Source organism: Geotrypetes seraphini, chromosome 14, assembly GCF_902459505.1.
Source record: "Geotrypetes seraphini chromosome 14, aGeoSer1.1, whole genome shotgun sequence".
Lineage (NCBI taxonomy): Eukaryota > Metazoa > Chordata > Amphibia > Gymnophiona > Dermophiidae > Geotrypetes > Geotrypetes seraphini.
Window position 1 is genome coordinate 4,732,848 of NC_047097.1, and position 17,867 is coordinate 4,750,714.

Consider the following 17,867-nt stretch of genomic DNA (forward strand, 5'->3'; position numbering starts at 1 on the left):
CATGTCCCCAAACAAAGCAGGCAAACTACACTTATTCTCCTCCCTTGTGTGGCTCTGAAACTGTTTTTAAATGCATAGTATGTCACCATTAAGTAAGGAAATGGCCTTTGATTTTAGTACAGGCATTTTTTTTTTAAAAAAAATCTTTATTCATTTTCTTTTTTTTTTCTTGATTTTTAATCAAAAACAGTGTCATACAATTAAAAGAACAGTAGGCATTACACTAATTCCTGTTCAGGTAACATAAAAATCATTCAATAATTTCAGATTCTTGCATCTAATATTATCAGAATATTACCTAAGATATACTACAAAAGAAGACTAAAGTTACCCAAATATCTCTATGAATATTTATTCCCTACCCTCCAACCCCCCCAACCACCCTGGATGTGTAAAGATGAAAAAACCAAAAGAAAGATATGATGATAAAAATACATTATGCTTTTACAAATTTAGTCAAATTTTATTGAATTCCTTACTAATCTTTATTCATTTTCAAAAGCCAACAGTGTAAGTGCAACAGATAAGCAAACAAATAATACAATAATCAGCACTCAATACATTCAAATGATATTTAAAAAAAAAAAAAGTGAACATAACTACAGCAATAAAAGATATTACATCCTTGCCAAAACATAATCTGGTCCGAGAGAATATTGACACTATCAAAACCAATATAACTGTTTTTCTTATTTCTCTCATTGGATTTGGAGAGTTATGCTTTTGTTTACTAGTGTCTGAATACATTTCCCAATGTTTGTATTATGTACAAGTATTAAAAGAAAGTGTGCAAACAATTCTTAATACATGGTGCATTCTTTTTTTTTTTGCATTTGATTCAGTGCTCGTTTGGAGTTTCATAGGACTACATGACAACAATCTATGCCTAAGTATTTTGAGCATGAAAATTGTACCTTCCAGGTTACCATACCACAGTGACATCCTAGAGCCTCCCCTCCCCACCTCCTCTTCTCTGGTTCCCTGGTTTCAATCTTAGCTATGGGCTGAGCTTTCCAGGATGAAATAACACGGGGTTGCAAGTGGCTGTAGAGGTGGGATCTTCCTGAAAGGAATGGAGGTAGATTTTGATCTCTTCGTCTTTCTTTAATGGATGCACTTGTTTGGCTCGCTGAAGATACTCTCCTTTTCCCACTTGCAAGATGAATGGGTGGAAGAAGGGATTTGTACTGCTGCTGTTCTGTTTGCGGGAGCTGCAACGAGCTAATAGTAAGTTGATGTTAATTTGCAAATTTGATTTCCCCGAGAATCAGTGCTCTCTGTGCCTGGTGTGAAGCAAGGTGGTCAGAAGGGAACATCGCTTAATTTCTGCTGTGATCCTTCTGGAGCACAGTCGTGCTATATGTTATACATTTTCCTCTAGACTGTGTTCACAACTTTTAGAACAGAAAACAAATACCTTTTTTTTTTTTTTTTTTTCATTTGATGGATGCCAGATGCAACATTTGTGTGTAGATGCCAGTATAAGCTTTTAATGCATGAACTATGTTTGAAAAAGAAAAACTGCAAATTCACAATTTTCTCCTGTAATGTTATGTAATATATTTTGTTGTTATTCCGAAATGCCATGCTTGATGATGCCACAAACATAGTAACATAGTAGATGACGACAGATAAAGACCCGAATGGTCCATCCAGTCTGCCCAACCTGATTCAATTTAAATTTTTTCTTCTTAGCTATTTCTAGGCAAGAATCCAAAGCTCTACCCGGTACTGTGCTTGGGTTCCAATTGCCGAAATCTCCGTCACAACCTACTCCAGCCCATCTCCACCCTCCCAGCCCTTGAAGCCCTCTCCAGCCCATCCTCCCCCAAACGGCCATATACAGACTGTGCAAGTCTGCCCAGTACTGGCCTTAATTCAATTTTTAATATTATTTTCTGATTCTAGATCTTCTGTGTTCATCCCACCCTTCTTTGAACTCAGTCACCGTTTTCCTCTCCACCACCTCTCTCGGGAGCGCATTCCAGGCATCCACCACCCTCTCCGTAAAGTAGAATTTCCTAACATTGCTCTTGAACCTACCACCCCTCAACCTCAAATTATGTCCAGTAACTTATAACCCAAGACGGTGCTTAATATTCAGAAGCAGATGATGTGTGGGGATGTTTTTTATGCCGTCTGCTTCAGGCTCCTGCTATCCCTTACCAATAGCGAGATGTATTTCTTTAGATGCCAGTTCACTGGAGTTTGGCAACATGCCACACCTTAATAGAGGGTGATCCGAAGGGTAAAACACTGTAGATGAGACTATGTTTAGTAGATATGTAATTTGAATCTTCTTAGTTTACACAGATTATGAGCATACACGGATACAGTACAAATAAAATTCTGTACTTATCAACATGTACCTAGACAGTTTACAATTCTAAAAATTTAAAAGAGAATAAAAAAAATAAAGAAAAAGGGGGAACAATTCTTTAAAATAATATATGTTCAGTTTGTCATATTTATAAAATGGAGAGAGTGCTTGCTCTTCACAAGGAAGTTATAATAGATTCAAAAAGATTTGGGGGCCATTGATTGCATATTCTAATGATCAGACACTTTGGACACCTTGTTATTACATAGGAATATAATTAGTGTGGGGATGGGGAGGTATGTTATGTGATTTAATGAATTTATTATTGATGGTTGGGTGGGGGGAGGGGAGTCTTTGTTTTTATATGTAATGGATAATAATTGTTAAGAATGTCAAGTGATTTGTACAAATTATCTGATTGAATATTGTACACTTGTTGCAAGAGTCAAAAATAATAAAGAATTATTAAAAAAAATATATATATATGTTAAATAGACAAGACATAAACAGAAGGATCAGGGGTGTAAAACACATTGACATAAAAATCAATAAAAAAGGGAGGTGAGAGGGCAGGGAGAACATAAGAATAGCCTTACTAGGTCAGATCAATGGTCCATCAAGCCCAGTAGCCTGTTCTCATGGTGGCGAATCCAGGCCACTAGTACCTGGCCAAAACTCAAGGAGTAGCAATGCTACTGATCCAGGGCAAGCAGCGGCTTTCCCCATATCTTTCTCAATAACAGACTATGGACTTTTCCTCCAGGAACTTGTCCAAACCTTTCTTAAAACCAGCTACAAAGGAGGGGGGATGACATTTCTTAAAAGTGGTTCATATTCTTATATTCTACAAATACCACAAGATTTGATGCAAATCACAGTTAATTTAACCGATTCTAATCATGAACTTCAAAAGACATAAAACCTACAGTAATGTTACAAAAAAAAAATCTACAAGTATCATAATTGCAAGTCCAGATGCAGTCTCTTTTAAAAAGAAATGACTTCAGGTGCTTGTGAAATGGAAGATATAAATCTAGTTTCTTAACATGAATAGGTAAAAAAATGCCAGTGAAAAGCAGCGTGATAAGACAGTGGTTCCCAACCCTGTCCTGGAGGAACACCAGGCCAATTGGGTTTTCAGGCTAGCCCTAATGAATATGCATGAAGCAAATTTGCATGCCTATCACTTCCATCATATGCAAATCTCTCTCATGCATATTCATTAGGGCTAGCCTGAAAACCCGATTGGCCTGGTGTTCCTCCAGGACAGGGTTGGGAATCACTGTGGTAGATCATATCTTAAATAAACATAAACATTATCTTGCTTTTTCTCTTTGACTGTAGTGTATTGTGATAGAGGAGTCTGGAATTAGAGCTGGAGGGGGGAGGAGAGTTTTATTGTCATTGTAGTCAAAAATCATCATTGTCTTAAAACCATTTTAATTGATTTGCCAAGTATGGTGAAGATTCCCTAATAATGACTTTTATGCAGGCGTTTTTACTGTAAACAGAAAATAAGGATAAGAAAATAAATCATTTACAACTCTATCTACGCTTCAAATCTTTTACCCTAAGGCAGGGGTAGGCAATTCCGGTCCTCAAGTGCCGGAGCCGGGTTAGGTTTTCAGGATATCCACAATAAATATGCATGAGATAGATTTGCATCTCAAGGAGGCAGTGCCTGCAAATCCATCTCATACATATTCATTGTGGAGATCCTGAAAACCTGACCTGGATCTGGCTCTCGAGGACCGGAATTGCCTACCCCTGCCCTAAGGGATCCTTCTTGAAGGCGAAGGTTCTGCACATCGTGGAAAATGATGTAAAAACTTTGCGATCTGTGGCTGGCAGTGTTTGAGGCTGGGAAGTAGTTGTTGGCTGCTCCTTTAATAGAAAATCAAGTCAGAGTGCAAGAGAACCATATTTGGATCGATCCAGGCTGGTCCATCTTAAAGATGCCCTCACCATTGCATTCGGCTTTTCTTGTTCTTGCAGAGTTATTCTTCCTTCTTTTCTTTCTCTCTCTCTTTTTTCCATTCTAATTCTTTCACTTCATTTCTAGTTGCTTTCTTCTTCGCTTTCTTTTGGTTCTCATTTGCCCATCCATTTCTCCTTCCCCTACTTGTCTTCTTTCCTATCCGATATTGTATTTCTTACCCTCCTTTCCCATTGGCACAGTAAGTCCTGTACGTCTTTTGTATGTTTGACATATGGTTCTCCTTGAATGTTGTAAAATTTTTAGCAATGTTTATCGCTTAGAAGATTGATTAAGCGATTTATCAAATTTTAAATAAGGCTTGAAACTTGAAAACCTAGTGCAGTTCTTTGATGAGCAGCACTGAGTAGTTTTGCCTAGAAGGGACTCCTTTTAGCCCTCAGCTGGCAGAGCGACATTCATTACTACTCAGTGGCATAGTAAGGGTGAGCGGCGCCAGGGGCAGTGGCACCCCCCCCATCCTGTTGCATGCCCCCTTCCCTGTACCTTTTTTACTTCATCAGCATGAGCGGCATGCCCATATCGATGTCAGCTTGCCCTTTGATGTCACTTCCTGGGCACGGGTCCCGGAAGTGACATCAGAGAGAGTGCCGATGCCGACGTGGGCAGCAACCTCGTGCCAGGGACGTCAAAAAGGTATTGGGAAAGACAAGGGATGTGTGTACGCAGCAAGGAGTGGAGAGGAGGAGAGATGTTGCGCCCTTAGGAAGACTGTGCCCACGGCAGACCACCCCCTGTACCCCCTTTACTATGCCACTGTTACTACTTATATTAAAGTACTCCCCCCCCCCCCCCCGAAATTCACAGCAGTTCCGTTCCGCCTCTTCCTGTTGTTAAAGTTAGGCTACACCAATCAGGAGCTGCTTTGACATGCAGCTCCTGATTGGTGTAGCCTGAATTTAGTACAGGAAGAGGCAGTCAGAAAATACCATGAAGTAGTGAGTCCGCGAAGATCCCAGCTCAATTGGAACTGGTGCTACAAACCTTCATTACAGCTATCCAACACTTTCCCCCTAGTTTATAACCGCAACCCCCCCCCCACCCCCACCCCCTCCCTCTGTGGCATACCTAAGCTGGTCATTGCTATGATGGTCCTAGGTCAGCAACCACGTACTTCTGGAGCTGTAGTTCTGGGCCCTGATCTAGCCAGCAAAAGTCAGCCTTTACTGCTGAGAAAAGCACAAAAACTGAATGGATGGCACAAAATTAGCAAGGAGAGGGATAAAGAGTTCTAGGGGAAGTGGTATTTTTCTGATGTTTATCTAAAAAAATATCATTGAATATATAAAAGTATATCAATCTTATATATCGACATATATTCTATTTCTTTGAATCTTAGTCTAGCATAAGAACATAAGAAGTGCCGCTGCTGGGTCAGACCAGTGGTCCATCATGCCCAGCAGTCCGCTACGTCCTTGTTCAGTAGGAACTTGTCTAACTTTGTCTTGAATCCCTGGAGGGTGTTCTCCCCTATGACAGCCTCCAGGAGAGCGCTGGAGATACTGGACATATTGATACTACTCATTATTGATCCAAACGGGTTAGTTTCATTCTCTGTACCAGGTGCTTCTGTACATAATCTGAACTTCTATCCCCATGCATTAATTTTCTGTCCAACTGCTCAATGGCAGATACTGAAGGTAGAAGCACAGTTTTAAAAACGATTTCACAGTTTCTCCTATGCTAGGCTCAGCCTCCCTTCTGACATGAAGGGAAGTTAGTACTTCAAAAGGGAAGGGGGGGCAGGAATCTAATGATTTAATTGTTCTTGCTGACCCAAACATAGTAACACAGTAAATGATGGTAGGGCACAAGCGTTTTGATTTTGACCTGTCCAGAAATTCCCAGTGTTTTAAAACCCTTTTTGCTGGACTGAGCTCATACAATAGATGTGAGATGGTAATCTTAGCATCATGGCGATCTCGCTCTCTCTCCTAGGCATATCTCTGCCTTTGAGCCCACCCTGCTCTTGCTCTGCGTTTGGGTTGCTTTTTTGTTTCACTTCATTCAGTTTGATGTCTATGACATCATCTTTAAATGCTGATGAAGAACAGATCTGCAGCCAGGAAGCTCCTTGCCCATTATCTCATTTTATTAGAATCAGTGAAATAGAAGTTGACGATAGGAGAGGAAGTAGCTAAATAGTCTAATTCTGCTTCTGACTTGAGCAAGTCATTTAATTCCCATTCCTTCAGGAACCGACTTAGGTTGTAAACATTTTGGGACATATTGTATTGAATATACAATGTCACCACACTTTTTTTATGTTGTTGTTGTTGTCTGAGCATTGCTTTGATTCCAGGTTTTCTTTTCTGCTTTTCTTTGATTTTTTTTTTTTAACTCTCTTTCCAGGGTCTTCTGTCCTTTTGATATTTCTCCAAGTCCACCATCCAGCTTTCCTCATCCCTTTCCTTCCTTTCAAGCATCTTTGTGTGTCCTTGTTTAATCCTCCTCCATATTCAGTATCTGCCTCTCTATCTTTTTCTATGCAGCATCTGTCCTCTGTGTCCTTGACCCTAGGCTCCCTCCATGCCCAGCATCTCTTCTGTGTCCCTGTCCTTCCCCAGGTCTAACTTCTCCTCACTCTGTTCTCTTCCTCCTACATCTCTGTTGACAACCCCCATGGTTTGGTATCTTTATCTCCCTCCCTCTATTGGTTCATCATCTCTCCTCCTGTCCAGTCTCTCTCTTCTCTCTGTCTCCCAGTCCAGCATCTCTCCCTCTTCCCTTCACTCCAGTTCTCTCTCCTACTTTCTTTTGTTCCAGGTCTCTCTCTGCCTTCTAGCTCCCACCCCCCCCCCCAGCATGGGCAGAGGCTCAGGTACTTACATGAGGGAAAAAGGCTGAGGTACAGTGGCAGCCATAGCATATTTGACACCCACAGTAGATCACATTTTAACACCTTTCCTCTGTATTACTTTCAGCAATAATCACGAGATGAAACAAATAATAATAACATTGTCTAGAATTGCCCTTAGGGCGGGATAGAAAATTTTAAATAAACTTGGAAACTTGATAATAGAAAGCAAACTGACTTGTAGTCAGTTTTATTATTATTTTTAAATTCTCTACAGAAATTGCACAGCCTTATCGCCTGCATCCAGGACAGGCTGCTCCTTCTGCCCCACACTTCGTCCACCATTGCTTTGGAGTGATTCATCTTGAGCAGTGTGGCGCAAGCTGTGTGCTGCAGCACGCACGAGATTCCAGGTGTGCCTTCCAGGGAGGAAGAGAGGCGCCAACGCTGACTGCCTACAGGACATGCCTGTTACAGCGAGAGGCACATCCTGCAGGCAGTCAGCCGGTCCCTCTCCTTCCTGACGTCTCTCCTCCTCTCCATGCCTTTTCTTTTTCAGCACCCCCTCCCCGGCGGCTCAGGGCCCCGTCTGGAAGGTCCCCGTGCATGCGTGGATGTCAACATGATGATGGCACGTATGTGCATGACATCGCATCAACATACATGCACTTCCGGATGCCCTTGAGCCTTGGTCCCCAATTTAGTGTGTCGCCAGCTTGCAAAGTTTGTGAGACACCGATCTAGAGCTAGTCTGGCTGATGTAAATGGAGTATCCATATGCTCCTGTTTGCAGCCCTAATGCTAGGTCATTAATATAAATAAATATGGTGCTCACATGCTTCCTTATGATAGCCATTGCATTTTAGGCACCAGTGGCTATGCTTTCCTCTTTGCTCAACACAGAAGTGATGATTTTCAATAAGTATTTGGATGTGTTGAACTAGTCAGTGGTACATCATTAGGTCAGAGATATTACAAAGCAGCTTCAGTGATTAGCTCTTTCACTGTGTTATATGTTTTATTAGATTCTCTTGTTCCTATAATATTTGGTCTTATTCTCCTTTGTAAACTTAATGGTGTTTCCAGGAAGGTCATATATAAAGCATACTGCCTGACATTGAGAATCAATGAGAGCAACACTAATAATCTCGTATTTCTCCAAGCCATCCTTCGTATACTGGACGAGATTCAGCATCTGGTAGGACTTCTCTAACTGAAAGCAGCTTGTCCAGTTGCTTTTCGTAATAGGTGGGCATCAGTTCCGGTTTGAAGAGCTCATGAAATCCATGCAGGCTATTGTGATCCTTATCTAGTTGAAAATGGGTGACTGGATCACACCGCCAAGCCAGGGAAGTGATACCCTGGTCATTCCTGCTCCATCTAGCGGCTTTTCTGATTTATTTTCAGAACTGGCATTAGTACTCCACGATTGGTTGATTCCTTTTAGATGCTGGATACACTATTAGCTAGCAGACAGATCCTTTTATCTTTCTTTCTTTATCCTTTGGTATATACTTTCATATTTGGGGGGGGGGGGTTCCTTAAATGTGAGTCTTTGACTCCCTTCAATTTTGGAATTATTATTTTTCTATTATCTGTTTGTTTGGAATTGTAACCCCTTTCTCTCTCCTCCCCCCTCCCCCCACAATGGTTTCTGTTACAAGAAGTATTTTATTGGAAATGTAAATTGATTTATCTTGAATAAATAAAAAAGTAAATAAATATACTCTCCCTGGCACAGCGCCCGTGATCAGCCCTGCCAAATCATGTAATTGTATAGAATCAGCAAATATAATTTAATTCATCTCTGTAACTACATTTTTCACTTCCCATGCAGGCTTATCTGAACCTTCTTATATGGCAAAAAGCGAAGCTCGATTATTTAAACATTTATTTCAAGACTACCAAAAGTGGGTGCGACCAGTTGCACATCTCAACGACACCATACGTGTGAAGTTTGGCCTTGCAATTACACAGCTGGTGGATGTGGTCTGTGTCTTCTTTTCTGATAGAAAATCCTAAGTGGAACATTTGCTTTAGAAGTAATCAATTTACTTACGTGGTACAGATGTCAGGCTGATTTCAAATATATTCCTCCTTATTATGACAGTGTAGTTATAAATGTAATGTCAGCAAGAAGAATTTATTAAAATAATGTGATTGGAACGCTGTAGAAACACACGTGAGTTTCCTTAAAATCAAGAAATGGATATTACAAATGTGAGAGAAGATTAGCATGAGGCTGAATGCACAGTTAGTAATGCTGAATAATAATAATAATGTCATTCATACTTACTACAGAGAGAGTTAAGATGTAGCTGTCAGCAATATTGCTCCAATTTTTCATAACTAGAATAATTCATAGGATTATCACTTGATGAAATATGTGAAATTCAGGTAGTCCTGCACTTAATAATCAAGACTATTTAAATTTTGTAGGATGAGAAGAATCAATTAATGACCACCAATGTGTGGTTGAAACAGGTATGTAAGAAATGTCTGCTGAATTATTATATAGTATCAAATCAACTAATATATCCACCTGAAAGCAATGCACAGTGCACCTCATGCATTTCTATCAACTTGTTGGCCAACAGTAAAACAGCTTAGCTGTCATAGTCTATTTCTTAAAAGCCACTTATTGCCCACCAGAGCAGAGTACCGATGTTCTCCTAGTTGCCATTGCCTGCTATTACCGTACATCCAGCTCTGGGATGTGTTCTCTCAACTAGGACCTCCTTCAGGGCTCTCATTACTTTCTGGGCAATATTTTCCCTCCTCGCAGCTTTTCAGGCTACTTATCTGTAAACATTAGGGAGGGCATTGATGCTTCCATGTATTAACAGCTGACCTTGATGCACTTCAATGCAAAACCTCTGATGAGGGTGGAGGGAGGGGGGGATTTCAGGCACTGAGGGGAAGATAGCAATGCAGGTGAATGCTGGGTGGTGGTGACTACTGCGTGTCAACGGTACAGCCTCTTATGTGAGTACCTCTGGAGACATCGTTAACCATTCCACCTTATGTGCTATGTTAGCTCCCAACGATTTCTGACTTTTTTGCTTTCCCTTCCATAAAGAACTGTCGCTATAAAAGCTATTTTGACAAATTATTTTCCTTTCAAGCAGCAGTTAGGGACAAAGCGCTTAGCCTGTTAATAGCTAGTGCTACCTCATATCCGCACTTTAGAAAATCTCTGAAAACATTTCTATTCGATAGATTTCTATAGGAGGTCTGTACTACCATTTGATAACTTTATAACTTGTATCTCCCGAGTATGTCTCAGCCTCTTCGAATTGTAAACCACGGAGAACTGAAAGGTATTGCAGCATACAAATAAAGATGTTGCATTAATGCGTGTTAAGGACACCTACATTAACTGTAGAGTGTATTCCCCACCCACCTAGTATGGATTTCTGCACAAGGTTTCTAAGATGATAGTAAATGCAAAGAGCTCAAGGGTGAACCATCCCAAAGAGTGAGATTTTTCAAATGGTACATCCAGGACATAAATGTAGAATGATTTATGTGTAGTATTGCTTTATAAATGAAGCATTTCACATTAAATGATATTGGCTTTTCTTTGGAGCCTCTGAAATAATACAGACAAATGGGGGAGTAATTGGGGTACATTTTATGAGCTGAAAATTGTCTTCCACCCAGTAGTTAAAAATATGTACATCGGTTTCAGAGCACAGGTACTTGCAGTAAAGGGAAAGGGGATAGGGCCGGGAGAAGCAGTAAGCAGGAAGGTGGGCTCAAATTTCTTCCTCTCAGTCTCATGAGGTTGTCATGGGAACTCACAGCAGCCATTTTTTTCAGCGAGGTTGCATGGGCTGGAGTATAAAAGGATTGCTCTTGCCTCGACTCACCCCACTGGACCTCCAGTAACTAAGGTAGGCCCGGGGGGGAAGCCTGTGCAGCTTCTCTTAGTCACTGGTGCTCCAGTGGGGTGGAGTCAGGGCAGGAATGATCCTCTTACACTCTAGCCCTTGCAGTCTCGCTGAAAAAATAGCTATCGCGAGGCTGCTAAAGTCTTATGAGGTTATCATGGGAACTCACAGCAGCCATTTTTACAACAAGACTGCACGGGTAGGTGTATAAAAGGATCGCTTTTGCCCCGACTCACCTCCAGGACAGGACCTGACACTTCACCTTGGGGGAGGTTGGGTTGCTCCTGTTCTGGCTTGGCTCACCACTGGACCACCAGGATTTAAGATGGACCCGCAGCGAGGCCACTGCTGGGTTCGGGAAAGGGGGGGAAGCAGGTGGGTATACGGCTGGGTGGCACTTGAATGTAAATCCTGTTTGTATTCAAGTTAACATGTATCCCCTAAAAATGTGGGGGATAAATATTATCTTGGTTTATATTTGGATCGGTTTATATTTGAGTATATACGGTAATTCCTTCAAAATAGAACTGTAGCCAACCCTCCAACCTTTTTTGAGGAGGGAGCCAAGAGTGGACATGGGGGGCAATGCATTCTATATCTCCCCCACCCCTGCATATTAAAAATACTTTTGCTGATGGGGATGCCAAAGCCCTATCTGCCAAAGAATTGCAGTACCTGAGTCGCTCCCCTTCCTTGTGCTGCTTCTATAATGCAGATGTCAGAGGCATGCCTCCAGCTGCCAAATCTAGGACCCCTCTCCCCCCCCAGCACACTAGTTTAATTGAGTATGCTCAAGATGTCTCAATCCTTCCTGCCAGAACCCTACCCCCACCAATATCACATGGCAGGAGGGGTGACCAGTCCTTCCTGCCCGTCACCTCACCAACTTCCGCATTACAGAAGTAGCACAAGGAAGAGGAGCAGTTCAGGCATTACATGTCTTTGACTACGAGGTTTCGGCTTTCCCACAAGCTGTTTAAGGGGGTGCTCAGGTTTAGTGGGGCATCAAGTCTAAAAATGGCTCTACGGTATTTTTCTTTTGCTAATGTGGATAATAAAATGAATCCAAATATAAAATGAGCCAAAATTAACTTTTGATAGCCAAAACATATTTCAGTAAACTATTTACAAGGAGTGAGGTCACAGAGGTACACATGCATATTGCTGCTAATATCTTCTCACAATGTATAATAATGATGTTGATATTGCAAAGGCTTGTCCAGCTAACTTTGGTGAGTTAGTGGCACTCGTTTTCAGTCAAAATTTTCCAGTAGCTGACTGGCTAAATATTGCATAGTGTACCAAATTTACTTGCATACAAAGAGATGATGGACTTTCTGGGATTCAAAGTTTCAGAGCTAAGATTGTTAGAATGATCTGAGTAATACTAGAAACTGTGTTTCTGTTTATTGTAGGAATGGCTAGATGTGAAACTACGATGGGACCCCGATGACTATGCTGGAATAAAATCCATTCGTGTCCCTTCAGACTCCATTTGGACGCCTGATATTGTTCTGTTTGACAAGTATGTCCTTCATTACCTGTTTTCTGTATTCCTATAGATGGTAATAGCTCACATTAAAACAAAGTTTGGTGTTAAGTGTGCTCGCTAAGCAATATTTTAGGTATGTCCATAATACACATTTGCCCAGCAGATTAATCAACTTTTCCAAATGAAAAGCAATGTCAAACAGCTCTTCCTTTTGTCCAGAAAGTCTTACCCCCTGGTGATTCAGCAAAAAAAAAAAAAAAGATTTGTTGCTTCTTTAGATTTTATTTGACCAGACAAATTCTCTAACTATCCATGTCTTCTTCTGTTGCAATCAGTAGCGTAGCGAGGTAAGAACAACCAGGAAGTGATATCAGATGCAGAGTTGAGGCTGATGTGAGCAGCAGGTAGGAAATGCTGCTCGCACTGCCAAAGCTTTAAAGAGATGGGTGGGTAGAGAGGTGACAGCAATGGTGTCTGGGGTGGTCTACATTCTCCACCTTCCCTTCCTACACCGCGAGTTGCCTACCCTCCGCTCAAAGGCACTCAGCGCAAGAAGATGTTTGACAACCTTCTTGCGACACAAGCAGCGAAACTTGACCACTCCATCTCCAATCTGCTGACGGCAACAGGAGATCTCAAAACATTTCGAAAAGAAATCAAAGCCCTGTTGTTCAAAACATTTATCCAGATATATTAACCCGTCCCCTCTTCCCTCTCCTCCATGGTAAATTCCCCTCCCAAAGCCTCCACTTTGGTAATCTCTTCCTCCTCAAAATACCAACCAAGAATACAGATCCCTAAAATGTAATGTAATCTTATTGTAACCTATTTGTAATATTACCTAGAAATGTCCAGTCATTTTTACGATCCAATTTGCAAGTTCTCCTGGAAATTATCCAGCTATCTTACCTCTTTTATAACCAAAAAACAATTGTAACGTTACTGGAAATGTCCAGTTAGCTCTTTTGCAATCCGCCTTGAACTGCAAGGTATAGGCGGAATAGAAGTCACTAATGTAATGTAATGTAATAAACCTTTGTGCTTGCTCATTCATATTCTTAGGTGCTTATTTAGAATCGCTATATTCTAAACACACACAGTAAAGGACCTCATTTTATATACTGTGCCCAAAAAATCTACACCAAATAAACCATGCTTAGCACTATTCTATAAGCCACATCTTGAGTTAGGCACAGTTTCTAGAATACACCTAGCGCCCAGTTCCGTGATTAAAATTTAAACGCAGCCAACCTGGTGTAAATGCCCCTGCCTAACTTAAGCGCTGATTAGGTGTGTTCTATAACAGCTCTCATAACTTATAGGAACACCCATCACCTGCTCACACCCCCCTTTTGAAATCAGCACAGAAGAATTTATGTACACGACATTGTAGAATAACGCTTAGCAAGCTGCGCATGTAAATTCTAATTAGTGCCGATAATTGCTTGTTAAGTGGCAATTATCGGCACCGACTGGGCTTGTTAGCCAATTAAAGTTGCGTATGCAAATTGGCAATGTGTACAGATTTGGGCATGCAATGTTAGTTGCCATATATAGAAACTGGGGGGTAAATGTATAAGTCCTGATTAAAATGAGGCAATGGGGTGTGGCCTGTCCCCATTTTTGTTTAAAATCATTGGCGTTAGGGTTTACACCTTCTACTTAGATTTCAGAAAAGGGCTCCTGTTAAGCAGCACTCCACTGAAAAGTTCAGGGGAGATTACCCCCCTTAATTCCCCAGTGGTTAATGTCCCCCTGAATACAAAACTGGCAAGGGACACTGGGCTCTATGACAGCTTTGGGAAAAATAAACATTTATGTTGCTAAAACGACTGACAAACGTTGATATGCTGGCATATATAGGCAGTGTAGTAAGGGGGGGGGGTTGAGGGGGGAAGTCCATCCCAGGCACCATATTGGTGGGGGGCGCCAACACCTCTTCCACCTCTCTGCCCCCCCCCCAACCTCTTCCCATTCCTCTCCTTCTGAGTACCGTGCATAGGACGTGGCGTTAGAGGGAGAGGTGACAAGGTTGTGAGGAGCACGTTGATGACTGCCGCAAGCAACAACTTCAACTAGAGGTACGGTGAAGGGAAGGGAGGCACGCAGCGGGAAGGAGTAAGGGTGGAGACAGGGTGGGGGAGGGGCGCCTCTCACCCTCGCTACACCACTGCATATAGGTCTGTCTGTGTTGCCATTTTGTAACATAAATGTATGTTGAGTTGAGGTTCATGTTGTCTCTCTGATATTTTAGACATTTATGTTTCTGAAATGGATGCTCCTGTCACCCTTAACTGGCACATAAACATCTACTTTTCCGTGTATTTAAGAATAGGATCTGCTGTACATTGGCAAATCCTGTTCTAAAACAGTAGCAGAACTTGAGACACCTCAACTTGAAGATCCCAATTCAAATTTGTATGATTTTTGTAAAAGTCACCTCCATATAAGGTTGACCTTGATGTTCCTCTTATTTGAATAGTTACTGTCTCTGCCCTTGGGAACTAGACTCTCTTCAGCCACAATGCCTTCAAGGTTACTCTGATCTGCCCACGCTACATGATTTTGTCGACAGAGGATCATCGGATGCTACTACACTAAAATGTATTATTGCCTCCGATGACTCAAGTACAGGACATGACAATCATCCTAAAGAAAGTGCTAGTTTTTAATTACATCCAGAGAATTGAGCAATGGCCTTGCACATTGTATTGAGCCTACTATGCTATATGACAGGGCTGCCCAAGTCTGGTCCTCGAGATCTACTGTCAGGCCAGGTTTTCAGGATATCCACAATGAATATGCATGAGAGAGAGATTTGCATACCAAGAAGGCAATGCAGGCAAATCTCTCTCATGCATATTCATTGTGGATATCCTGAAAATCTGGCCTGCCAGTAGATCTCAAGGACCGGACTTGGGCAGCCCTGCTATACAATAACACATCTGGGGGTTTTTGGTATCTCCTTCAAATTTCTGACACCAGAATTCTAATTCCTCCAACTGGAAGGATGCATACAGCTCACTCCAAGGCCAATTACACCATAGTTATTTTTGATGAGGGGGGAATGAATTCCCAAGGAAACATTTTTTCCCCCATAAGAAAAGAAAATTTGTAGCAAAACTGAATCCAGTTTGTTTTTTTCCCTTGTAGTGCTGATGGGCGTTTTCAAGGCTCAATTACCAAGTCAGTAGTAAAATATGATGGCACCATTACTTGGACCCCACCTGCCAACTATAAGAGCTCCTGCACTATAGATGTCACATTCTTTCCTTTTGATCTACAAAACTGCTCCATGAAGTTTGGATCCTGGACGTATGATGGATCACAGGTTGATATCATCTTAGAGGACCATGATGTAGACAAGAGAGATTTCTTTGACAATGGAGAATGGGAAATAATGAATGCAACAGGAAACAAAGGGAACAGAACTGATGGGCGTTGCCAGTACCCATTTGTCACTTACTCATTTATCATCAAACGTTTGCCACTATTTTATACGCTGTTCCTCATCATTCCTTGCATAGGACTTTCATTTTTAACTGTTCTTGTTTTTTACCTTCCCTCAAATGAAGGGGAGAAGATTGCCCTCTGCACCTCTGTCCTTGTGTCTTTGACTGTCTTTCTTCTGGTCATTGAAGAGATCATACCATCATCATCCAAAGTCATTCCTCTCATTGGCGAGTACTTGGTCTTCACTATGATTTTTGTCACCTTGTCCATCGTGATAACTGTTTTTGCTATTAACATTCACCACCGGTCCTCCTCGACACATAATACCATGGCACCTTGGGTTCGAAAGATATTTCTCCACAAACTTCCAAAGCTGCTTTGTATGAGGAGTCATGTGGACAGATATTTTACGAGAAGAGAAGAAACTGGTACAATCAGTGGCTCAGACTCCTCCAGGAATACTTTGGAAGCAGCTCTTGATTCTATCCGGTATATCACCAGGCATGTCATGAAAGAGCATGATGTCCGGGAGGTAGAGTTGCCGCTTCATTTTCCTATATTGAACTAGTTAATTTTTTTATTTATTTTAGCTATAGAAACAGTTGAAAAAACCCAGCAACACTAAGGCAGAGATAATCTGGAGTTGTATATTGTATTCTAGTAGGTCCAGGCACATGAGTGATGTGAGGTATTCAAAATGAACTTAAAACGGCAAGCTTGGAGAAAGCTTGCTTTCATTGCCAGTGCAATTTTGAGGTGAGAGAGGGAGTAAGAAATTTAGAGGCCCTCTTTCTAAACTGTGTTAGAGGCTAACACACACCTAATACAGCTTAAAATGATGTACCTTGGGAGGTGCTCAGGCATCCTGTGGTAAGTGCCAAATGTGTGTGCACTACAAATTTTTTTGTTTGAGGGGTGTGTCTGGGGGGGGCAGAGAATGGGTGTTCCTGTGCTAATCAGCACATTACATTAGTGCACACTAACTGGTTAATGCGGCTTTACTGCATGAGCCATTATCATATACATAACGCAATGTCTTGCAAACTTTGCAAAGCCGCAGCATACTAAATTGGTGGCTGCAGTTCGAGGGCATCTGGAAGTGCGCAGTTGTCAACATCCGTGCATGTGCGAAGGCCCTCCAGACGGGGCCCTGAGCTACCATTGGGGGTTGCTGGAAGGAAGTATGGAGAGGCGCCAGGGGGGAGAGGCGCTGTCACCAGCTGACTGCCTACAGGATATACCTCTAGTGATCCACATTACTTACCTAGAGAAAGAAGCACAGGGCATTGAAGGAAACAAACTTACACACACAGCCCCTGCTTGACAGTTCCATCACCCATTTTCTGGCAAGCAACACATCTATATCAAACATGTAAAAAAAATTTTCTCCTTTTACAGGTGGTTGAGGACTGGAAGTTTGTGGCCCAAGTGCTCGATCGGATGTTTTTGTGGACTTTTCTCCTGGTTTCCATCATTGGATCAGTTGTATTATTCATTCCGGTTATTTATAAGTGGGCAAATATAATTGTGCCCATTCACAATGAAAATATGCACGTGGATAAAAACACTTGAGTTTTAAAAAAATGCATTTTATGTTTATTTAGCTATCTTTAATGTGTACCAGTAGTTGTTAAAAAAATAATAAAAAAGCTTGATCCTGTATATTTGGAAATGTGGAGTATGTTCATTTTTTTGTTGTAAATTGCAAGTACTATGAAAAATTTAAATACACTCCTAAGAACTCTTAAGTTAAAAAAAAGAAAAATTAAACGGAACATTAAAAGTTCATAAAGAATAAACACTGCATAGGACATAGAGGGCCCGATTCCCTTTTAGAGGTCAACATAAGCGGCCACCTAAAGCAGCCGCTGATTGCCTATGAATCATGCGTCCAAATGAGAATTGCAACTACAGTC

General features: G+C 41.5%; 1 protein-coding gene across 2 annotated transcripts; it reads left to right on the forward strand.

Annotated features, from left to right (window-relative positions):
• Positions 1-987: 987 nt before the first annotated feature.
• CHRNA5 (cholinergic receptor nicotinic alpha 5 subunit) lies at positions 988-17,595 on the forward strand. 2 transcript variants are annotated; one of them, XM_033921102.1, is made up of 6 exons: positions 988-1,227; positions 8,951-9,102; positions 9,553-9,597; positions 12,422-12,531; positions 15,652-16,483; positions 17,350-17,595. In XM_033921102.1, exons 1-6 carry the CDS (start codon positions 1,161-1,163, stop codon positions 17,521-17,523), a joined length of 1,380 nt encoding a protein of 459 aa, XP_033776993.1. In that variant the 5' UTR covers positions 988-1,160; the 3' UTR covers positions 17,524-17,595. The 2 variants fall into 2 exon arrangements, with proteins under 2 accessions (XP_033776993.1, XP_033776994.1); XM_033921103.1 differs by lacking the exon at positions 988-1,227 and having other exon boundaries at positions 9,061-9,155.
• The last annotated feature ends 272 nt before the right edge of the window (positions 17,596-17,867 follow it).

Coding starts and splice junctions, on each gene's coding strand:
- CHRNA5 (XM_033921102.1), top strand. CDS start 1,161: ATGAATGGGTGGAAGAAGGGATTTGTACTGCTGCTGTTCTGTTTGCGG. Junction 12,532..15,651: donor GATATTGTTCTGTTTGACAA/GTATGTCCTTCA, acceptor TTTCCCTTGTAG/TGCTGATGGGCGTTTTCAAG. Junction 16,484..17,349: donor AAGAGCATGATGTCCGGGAG/GTAGAGTTGCCG, acceptor CTCCTTTTACAG/GTGGTTGAGGACTGGAAGTT.